This window comes from Nannospalax galili, unplaced genomic scaffold (genome assembly GCF_000622305.1).
Source record: "Nannospalax galili isolate Female #2095 unplaced genomic scaffold, S.galili_v1.0 scaffold18, whole genome shotgun sequence".
Taxonomy (NCBI): Eukaryota; Metazoa; Chordata; class Mammalia; order Rodentia; family Spalacidae; genus Nannospalax; species Nannospalax galili.
In genome coordinates this window covers 12,854,189-12,864,574 of record NW_008346548.1, presented here as the reverse complement: position 1 = coordinate 12,864,574, position 10,386 = coordinate 12,854,189, and the positions used below count along the sequence as shown (strand labels likewise).

The 10,386-nt window shown below is 40.0% G+C and overlaps 1 protein-coding gene across 1 annotated transcript in view; it reads left to right on the top strand.

Annotated features, from left to right (window-relative positions):
• Snx4 (sorting nexin 4) overlaps positions 1 to 9,518 on the top strand; it is a 69,533-nt gene extending 60,015 nt beyond the window's left edge. The window contains exons 13-14 of the mRNA XM_008842980.2: positions 1,075 to 1,189; positions 8,353 to 9,518. Of these exons, the coding sequence (XP_008841202.1) occupies positions 1,075 to 1,189; positions 8,353 to 8,400 (163 nt within the window). The 3' untranslated portion in view covers positions 8,401 to 9,518. The remainder of the gene's footprint in view (positions 1 to 1,074; positions 1,190 to 8,352) is intronic.
• The last annotated feature ends 868 nt before the right edge of the window (positions 9,519 to 10,386 follow it).

The following is a 10,386-nucleotide window of genomic DNA, read 5'->3' as shown; positions in this document are numbered from 1 at the left end:
TGCAAGAGCAGTCAGTGCTCTTAACCACTGAGCCATCTCTGCAGCCCCCAAGAATTTATTCTTGTTTTTAAGGTGACTCTTAATTTTTAGAACTATTGACTCCAAATAAGTCGAAGTAAATTTTCATGAATATAACTAAAAAGTGCCTACTTGAATTTTGGGGGGGGGGGGGGGTTAGTCATACTATGCTGTCCTGGCTGATCTCTCAGGGTCAAATGCTCCTCCTTCCTCAGCCTCCTTAGTAGCTGGGACTAGAGGCACATACCACTGAGCCCCGCCATCAGAGTTTAAGACCTAGGTTGTTGTTAAACCACACACATGCTAACCAGGACTGATAATCAGTGTGATTCACAGTTACCTCAGGAAAGCACTTCTTGTGGCATCTGTAATCATCAGGAGCCATGTATGTCTGTCTTAATGGAATAATTTGAAGGTCCTTGTGAAAAAATATTAATGTTAGTTCTTAAAATGTACACAAAAATAATAAAATGTAGAATACCTAGCTATCTCTGTTTTTTTCCCCTCACAAAGTTTTAAGAAAAGGAAAAGTAGATGTATCTTATACAAACAATAGCTTTTTCTTCTACATACACAATTTTAAAGTATTGCACAACTTTTCGTGGGGAGATAGGAACATATCTATTCACTCCTAATAGGACACAGGTGACACACAAAAGAAAATGATCCCACATAAGCCTAGTTTGAACCAGTGTCACTGCATTTGCTTACAGGAGCATGAGTGACATGGGCAGCTTCATCACCAAAAGGCAGGTCTCAGCTGCATCATTGGAGCTCCTTCCTAGCTTGCAGGCAGCTCTGCAGAACAGTGTCCTTCACCCACCCACCCACCCACCCCCTACCCCTCAGCAGGTTGCTCACTACTTATGGAACCTTGGGGAGGAGCCTGGTGAGTCTTGGAACTTTGTGAAATTCCTGGGTCTTGTAAGCCTCCCTTCCTCTCTGTAGTAAGGTAATGTTTCAATTCAAAGGGAATAGCTACACAAACTGGTTAGTTGTATTTATAATACCCAATCTCTTTAAGTGAGAATGATCATGGTATGCATTTTATTTCAGAGAATTTGTGAAAAATGCATGGGCTGATATTGAACGCTTCAAAGAACAAAAGAACCAAGACTTAAAGGAAGCCCTCATAAGCTATGCCATCATGCAGATCAGTATGTGTAAAAAGGTAGGCTTGGGTTCCAGTGACGATATGGCTAGATCCAGAGGGGCTTACATTGGCTGGACATATAGCTTAGTTGGTAGAACTAAGCATGCCTAGCATGCACAAAGCCCAGAGTTTGATACCCAGACCACATAAACCAGAAGGTAGAGGCAGGAGAATCAGAAGTTTAAGGTCATCCTTAGCTATATGGTAAATTCGAGGCCAGCCTGGGATCTATGAGACCAGTCTCAAAAAATAAAAAGGGCAGGTAAGATGGTTCAGTGGGTAAAGGTGCCCCAGTACCCACATGGTAGAAGAAGAGATCTGACTTCAATGCTTTCAAGTTGTCCTCTACCTCTCCATGCATACTGTGGTATGTGCATGCCCACATACACAGAGATATTTTTTTTTTATTTAAAAGGGCTTACAAATTTCTATAAATTCGCTAATTAAACCTTTTCCTAATTTCACAACTTAATTTTGAAGTACTACAATCAAAATGTCTTTTACTGTGTCTCTGTTAAAGTTCCAAATGCATGTGCCCCATTAAAATTTGTATTTGAAAATATATATACCAGCAATATTGCTTTTGTTATATGATATTCTTGAACAAGGGAATAAAATACCATTCCTAATAAGTGGTAGATACTTTGATTAACAAATAGCAAAAACATTATTTTGGGAAAATGTGGTTATGATTTGGTTTGATGGTGAAGCAAAATCTTTGTGTAGCCAGTACATATAGTGAAAGATAAGGGCATTGAAGCTTATGCTGGATAAGTAAATGTTTTGACAGTGGTAGAAATCCTTAGAAAGCATTCCTTAACTTCTTTTTTCATAATCTAAGATCTGCCAGTGAGGTTATCAGTATCAGAGGGATTTGCTGACTTTTGTTTTGTTTTGTTTTGTTTTGTTGCAGTGGAATTCAACTCAAGACTTCCTATTTTTACCACTATAGTTTGAGCTCTTATTACTAGTGTCTTTATATCTCACTGTCTATCATATCAAGTAATTTAGCTCGCATTAGCACAGGAAATAGTAGTAATAAAGATTGTCCATACGCCCCACCTTCTTAGAAAAAAACAAATCATATTCATAGACACGTAGGTAACACTGCTTTACCTGCAAGCTTTATTTTCTGACGTTCCACCACTTTTCCTTACCCTTTTCACTTGTATCACTTGCAGTAGCAGCAAAACCATTTTGAGATGTAAACACTAGACCCACTTACCACTTCAGTGGGCATCTTTTGGCTTGGGAAATCTCATCTTTATGCCCCATTGGCATCTGCATCACTTCACATTGTGGGCCTTTGGGGCCCTTTAAAGGAAATCAGTATACTGTATGACTGGGAGTTCTGTAGACATGGAAGGTAGAGCATATTATGACTTGGTAGTATTTTTTTTTGCCTGTGGCTGTTAGCCCAGCTCCCACTCTGCCAGTAGCTGCCTCCCACAGCCTTTTCTAACCCCTGGAAGTCTGAAGGATCAAATAACAAAAGTTTTTAGATTTAGTTTTCTTTTGTACAAAAGACTCATTAATAAGCTCACTTTATCTTTCATTAGCTTTTTAAACTAAAATACAAGACCTTGGAATAGAGCTGCAAAGGTTTCTTCCTCTCACTTGGTTTAGGGTAGAATAGATGAGGGAGCTGGAAATGTAATCTTTCAATAAAAAGTATGTTATAGCTATATTTGGACATACTGCTGATTTTCTTGTGGTTATACTCATATATTCTAAAATTATGACTTCAAGAGTTTAATAAGAATATATTTGAAGGCTAGAGAGATGTCTCAGGTATAACAGTGCTGGCTATTCCTGCAGATTGGGGTTCAGTTCCCAACACCCAAATTGTGCCTTGCAACCAGCTAGAACTATAGTTCCAGGGGATTCCAGCACCCTTTTCTGGCCTCCATGGACACGAGGTACACACATAGTACACAAACATACATGCAGGCAAAAATACATGGAATAAATATATACTTTTTTTTTTTTTTTTTTTTTTTTCTTTTTGAAACAGTGTCTCCCTGTAGCCCCAGCTGTCCTGGAACTCACTATGTAGAACCAGGCTGGTCTTGAACTCAAAGAGATCCACCTGCCTCTGCCTCCCAAGTGCTGGGATTAAAGCCATGCACCACCACGCCCGGCAAAAAAATATATTTTAAAAGAATGTTTTTGTGACCAACCTAACATCAGTTGAGTCTGGCAAGGGTGCAATGCTGCAGCTGTGGGATTCAGTGGACACTAACCATGGCACTGCTAGCCTGTAAGGAGGTGGGCACTGGCAGTGGAGCTGGGCCAGTGGGCATGCTGCTGCACCAGATGCTGTGGCCACTCAATATCCCTGACATGCCATGCCCCTGTCAAAGAGTATCTTGTGTTCTGGCCAGCCCATTGAGCAGATGGTACAGGAGATCCATGCCACAGCTGGGGAAGGACAGCAGATCCAGGGTGTGTGGCTGCTGACAAGATGAACCACTGAAACGAGGAGCACCTGGTGCTGCGCAACCACAGTCACTGTGCATCTGTAAATATGACTGCATCAGCTTTCAGTGCCAGCATTGGTCAGGGTGGTGCTCAATGTGCTGGACACTATCTCCTTCCCACAGAGAGTTCTATTCTTCCCCCGAAATCACTCAACAAGGGAGAAGGCTTTGGGGTTCACACCAGTGAGACAAGCAGAGCCTCCCTTCTCTCAAAAGATGAAACCCCTAGTCTACAAACGTGCCATATGCCACCTTCATAGAACACCCAATGGCTGCATGGGTGAGGTGACAGTAGATGAGGTGACAGTGACTCTGAGCCAGTTGGAAAGCTTCAAGGCTCTGTTAATCCAAGCTTTCAAGATAGCTGAGAAAGAAAGTCTGTTGCAGAACATTTGAACTGAGCAGAGTGCTGGTGTTGGAGCACCTGAAGTGTATTGTATCTATTTAGTAGGATATTGGATACCTGGGTAACATGAGCTATGAAGGCAGAAAGACAGACTATCTTTGCGCCACTGTGTTCTCTCTGTAACTTCACTGCTATGTACTTATGTGGTTCTTCCTGCCCTCCAGAGTGCTGAGCAGAGGGCACCTGCCCACCTCTGCTCTGTGGACTGTTGAATACAGGGCAGCACCTAATGACTCCAGTGCCTGCATTATTTGGCATTAATACTCTATGTCTTGACAGAATTTTGTATTGAAAACTTGTATTGAAATTCAGACTGCTCTTTTATGCTAAATATGACAACCAGCAGCAGACTGGTCAGTTAGCACAGCAGTCTGCCTGGCCAGCTCCTTCTGTGAACTGTTGAATTTTTATAAATATGTTTGACTAAAAAACATGCTCTTTGTAAAATTAATCCAAATTGTGTCAATACTTATGGTATCTTTCCCAGGCCCAAAAAGGTCCACAAAAAGCCACTTAATATATTACCATCAGGAAGTCACTATGGTGGTACATTTGTATCCTAAGTTAACATTAACATCAGTTTTTCTTAGATAAATATGTGTGTCTATATTTTACATGCATAGACACAAAATACATCATTACCAGTATGTTGCTATTGTGTCATCTGTTCAAAGTGTTAATTAAATATAACTCAAGTTACTTGGATATAATTAGGTGAATTAGATGACTAAGTAAGTTATGGTAGTGATAAAACCAAACAAAAACTTATAAAGAGCAATGCATTTTAAAAGTCAGTAGCTGGGCTGGGAATGTGACTCAGTAAAGATTTGTCTAGCATACATGAAGCCCGGGTCGGCTCTCTACCACATAAAACTAGACGTGGTGGAGCACCTTTGTAATTCCAAGACTAAGGAGGTAGAGGCAGGAAGACCAGAAGTTCAAGGTCTGGGCTATGTGAGCCCTTGTCTCCAAAACATAATAGTACTTCTGCATGGTTTTTTTGTCAGTATTTCCCATAGTGAGTTATCTAACCAAATCAAGTAGGCTGAAACTTTTAAAAAATAACTGATTGGCCAAGTTTGGTAGCACACATCTTTAATCCTAGCATTTGGAAGGCAGAAGTAGGCAGAACTCTGAGTTCCAGGCCAGCCAGGACTACATATAGGGAGACCCTATCTCAAAATTTTTAAATGTTTTAAAAATTAAATAGTTCTAGGGTATGACAAACTTAGGGTTTTCTCTAAAATCTGTGACCTCTCCAGCCATGTGTATTTGGTCTAGGCTGACTAGACCTCAGTGGATGAACTTGCATCAAGGGACATCTCGGCACACAAACTTGACTCAATAGGCCTTACCATAGATGACAAAGTTCATGAAATCAGGTGGGGGTGGGTATGGGGTGGTATGTCTGGGAAAGGGGTACTAAATATGATTAAGATGTGTTGTCTGAAATGCACATAAATTCAGTGAAATATCCTTTGAGGAAAAAAAAGTTAATATTAAAAAAACCCAGATTTTTCAGTTATTTCACAGATTTTAAGTAGTTATAAGAATAGCACATATGGGACTAGAGAGATGGCTCAGTGCTTAAGGGTGTGTTCTGTTCTTCCTGAGTACCTGGGTTTGGTTCCCAGCACTCACATCAGGTGGCAGACACCTGTTTCCAACTCCAGGTCTAGGGAAGCCAATCCCTTTTCTGACCTCTACAGACAATGAACGCCTTAGTACACACACACACACACACACACACACACACTCAGGCATACGCACACTAAAATAAATCTTTTTTTTTAAAAAAAAAAAAAAGATAGCACATATGCCCATTTTGAAAATTTCATGACTCTGTAGCATACAAAAGTAAGAGTTTTCCTCTCCTCACCAAGATACTTTTTAAAAATACTCCACTATTACACTTCTGTATGTGTCTATCAGGACTTTTGTTTGTTTGTATATACACAAATTCGCAAACACTTATCCTTTCCACAAGACTTCGTTTTATCTGCTTGTGCAGCTTGCTCTCATGTGGACTTCACTTGGCAACGGTGCCTGAGACTGGTGTTCAACATTCAGCACTGTTAGATGCTGCTTTAGCCATTCAGTCTGAGGTGGTTCAAAGGAATTTTACTTTTGTCCACTTATCTGCCTTTTATATACCATCAATATTGATGTGCTTTTTTTTTCTTTCTTTTTCTTTTTGGTTTTTTAAAAAAGGGTCTCCCTTAGCCCCAGTTGGCCTGGAACTCATTGTGTAAATGAGATCAGCCTGCCTCTGCCTCCTGAGTTCTGGGATTAAAGGTGTGTGCCACCATGCCCAACCTTTTCTTTTTTAAGATAGGGCCTGACTTATATAGTACAAGTTGGCCTTGAACTCTTCATTCCTTATGCCTCAGCCTGCCAGGAGTACAGGAGCTCACCACCCCTTCTTGCTTCAATATTAATATCCTTGAATCCTCAAGTAGTAAAGAAAAGGCTCCTTTTTCATCAATTAGCAGTTATTGAAGAATGTGTATTTTGGTTATTGAAAAAGCATCCCTTTTTACCACCCAGTTTTGCTGCTCAATCATAAATTTTGTTGAAGCATATTGGATTGTCTGTGGCCTTGCCATAAGTAAACTATCAAGCACTGTGGGGAAGGATTTGGTAATTTAATATGTAAATAATTGTCAAAAGTTCAGTTATCATTGGGGCTGAAGAAATGGCTCAGCGGTTAAGAGCACTGGCTGCTCTTGCAGAGGACCCATGTTCAATTCCCAACACCCATATGGCGAATAACAACTCTGTATAACTCTAGTTCCAGGTGATCTGATGCCCTCTTCTGACCTCTTCAGGTACTGCAAGACAACAGTGCCACCTACATGCATGCAGGCAATACACGCATACACATAAAATAAAAATAATAAAGTATTTTTTTTTTAATTTCAGTTATAGGCCTGGAGAGATGGCTCAGCAGTTAAGAGTACTGACTGCTCTTACAGAGGCCCCAGGTTCAAATCCTAGCACCCACATGGCAGCTAATGCCCTCTTCTGACCTTCACAGGCATTGCATGACACAGGTGCATTACACACATATAGGCAGTACAGTCATACATAATAATAAAATTTTTTTTAAAGTTCAGTTATGGGGGTAGGTCTATAGTTCAGTGGTAGAGCACTTGCTTAGCTTATATGAAGTTTCTGAATTCAGTCCTCAGCACCATTTTTTTAATTTTAGTTATTAGAATAATAATTCATATTTGATAAACTATTAAAATTTTAGAATCAGATATTACATTAAAGCTGTAAAATGTGTTTATATAATGTATTTTTAATATATTCAGTTCCCCCTCCCATCTCCTCTCAGATCCACCCCCATCTCCCTCTTCACATCCACCCTCACTTTGCATCCTCTATTTCTTTGTTTAAAAGCCATCAAGTCTTAATTTGTGTTCCCTAAATACTCTCAAATATGGATTCATCCCCTAGAGTGTGGTCAGCCTACCCTGTGTCACATCCGTAAAGAAAACTGACTCTTCAGCTCCCAACAATTATCAGCTTCAGTTAGCACCTCAGCTAATGGTGGGTGGGGCTTTGGGCCCACCTCCCCCCTCTACACTGGGATTTTGTCTGGCTTGGGCTTTTGCAGGCCTTGTCTATGTCATCACAACTTCTCAGGGTTCATATATGCGAGTGCTCAGAGGTGTACAGAAAACACTGTTTTGCCATAGTCACCCACCACCTCTGGCTCTTACACTCTTTCTGCTACCTCTTTTGCAAAACTCCCTGAGCCTTTGGGGAAGGGGCGTGATATAAATGTCCCATTTAGGACTGAAAGCTCACAGTCCCTTATCTCTGCACCTTGACCAGTTATGGGTCTCTGTGTTAATCACCATTTGTATGTTGATTTTGTATCCTGTAAACTTTCCTGAGATTTTTCGATTTTGAAGGAGCTGGATGTAGTGGTGTATACCTTTAATCCCAGCACTCAGGAGTCAGAGGCAGGCAGATCTCAATGAGTTCAAGAGGCCAGCCTAGTCTACACAGCAAGTTTCAGGCCAACCAGAGCTACACAGTGAGACCTGACTCAAAAAAAAAAAAAAAAATGTGCAGAGTCTTTAGCATATTTTAAGTGTAGGATCATATCATCTGCAATAGGGATAATTTGAATTTTTCTCTGAGTGTATCCCTTTTATTTTTTTCTCTGGCCTTATTGCGCTAGCTAAAATTTCAAGTGCTGTACTGGGTACAGTATGCATAGTTACTATAATGCTGTCTATAAGTATGTCACAGAATCACATTGTAGTTTCTTTTGTTTTCAGGGAATTCAAGTTTGGACCAATGCTAAGGAATGCTTTAGCAAGATGTAATCCTGTGAAGTGATTTTCTCTTCAATCAATGTGCCCCAAAACAGAAGCACAAGTAAAAAGAAATTTGAGTTGCTACCTAATTCACAGAAAACATACAGTAAATTGAATAAATCATCTTTCTTTAACTTAATGATAGTTGTGTTCATATAGCACAAGAGGATATATTTTAATGAAAAAAATTGTAATTTGAGGTTTTGGGGACTGGTGCTGATTCCAAAAAGTTAATTTAATAATATACACCAAGATGGATTGTCAGGCTTCTGAACCAATGAGTGAGTGTCAAGATGCTAATTTCCACATGCTGCTTTCAATGCCAACTTTTTCACATCTTTTTGTGTACAGGTTTTTCCTAAGATTAAATGCCTGTGTTTACCTGGTAAGACCCACTAATCTCTTCTAGGGTGTTAGTTTATCTTGCCTTATAGTTGAGCTATTTGATTAGATAAAATCAAAGCTCAAACAGAAATTATTGTGAAATCTAGGATTTTCTTCCACATTCATTGATGCCCCTGAACCACCTCCACACACTAGAAAATGCCTTCAGTTAGTGTTTTACCAGAACTTTGATGCTGGTCAGAAATTTTATACTGCCAACAAAGAAGTCTCAACTTCTCAGACCCAGTGGAATTCATTATTACAATCTAGCAATTGCCATATAGAAAGTTTTCATTGAGTATTATTATCCTCAAATGTTAACCTCAGTAGGAGCCTCATCTCCCTCTACTTGGCTCCCTGCACATGGCATTTCAGGGTACAGATGTAGCAGTCCTATTGTGAGACGCTCATAGTGATCATCACGTGCTGGGACCTTCATTGTCAATGTCATTTTCTATGCCTGGCTGTGATTTTTGTAAAGATAAAAGATACCGGGTTTTTTTTGTTGTTTTTTTTGTTTGTTTGTTTGTTTGTTTGTTTAAGTGTGTTTTTTGTGCTGTATTCAGAAGCCAAGGACTCTCATTTTGCTAGCTTGCAGAATCTTAAATGTGTACCCATTATTTCTAATGATGTTTAAAAAGTCTTCAGTACCATGTAACATTTGACTTTTTTACATGTTTAAAATGTTGCCAGATTTTTGTGCTGTTTGCCAAACTTATACAATAAATAAAGTATTGTGTCAATTTCCAGAAGATTCATTTTAACAATATCATCCATACATATAAATATATGATTTTCGGGGAGGAAAAAATGTATGCCACCATATTATGTTTTAAAATATTGGATATTTTTTTAAAAAGGGCGGGGGAGGGGGATAGGGGCTAGAGAGATGGCTCAGCAGTTAAGAGCACTGACTGCTCTTGCAGAAGACCTGGGTTTGATTCCCAGCACCCACAGGACAGCTAACAACCATCTGGTAACTCCTAACAACCATCTGGTAACTCCAGTTCCAGGGGATCTGATGCCTTCTTCTGGCCTCTGCAGGCACTGCAGAACACAGGTGTACTTACATACGTGTAGTCATAACATCCATACACATAAAATTAAAGTGTTTTAATTTTTAAAAAAAAAAGATAAGTTAGACGTGGTAGCACATGTCTTTAGTCTCAGCACTCAGGAGTCAGAGACAGGCAGATCTCTGTGAGATTGGGGCCAGCCTGTCTACATAGTGTGTTCCAGGCCAGCTGGGGATACATAGAGACCCTATCTCAAAAAACAACAACAACAAAAAAAATCAAAGACTAGGGCTTGGGTTGTAGCTCAGTTCTAGAGTGTTTGCCTTGATGTGTGCAAGGCCCTGTCTCAATTCCTAGCACCACAAAAGGAAATAGGGGCTGAAGAGATGGCTCTGTGCTTAAGAGGACTTATTGGACTTCCAGAGGACCCGGGTTCAGCTCCTAGCACCCAAGTGATGGCTTACAACTGTCTGTAACTTCAGTTCCAGGGAATCTGATGCCTCTTCTGGCCTCTAAGGTCACCAGGCATGCATTTGGTACACTTAAATACATTTAAGCGCAGACAATGATACACATAATATAAAATTAACTAAAA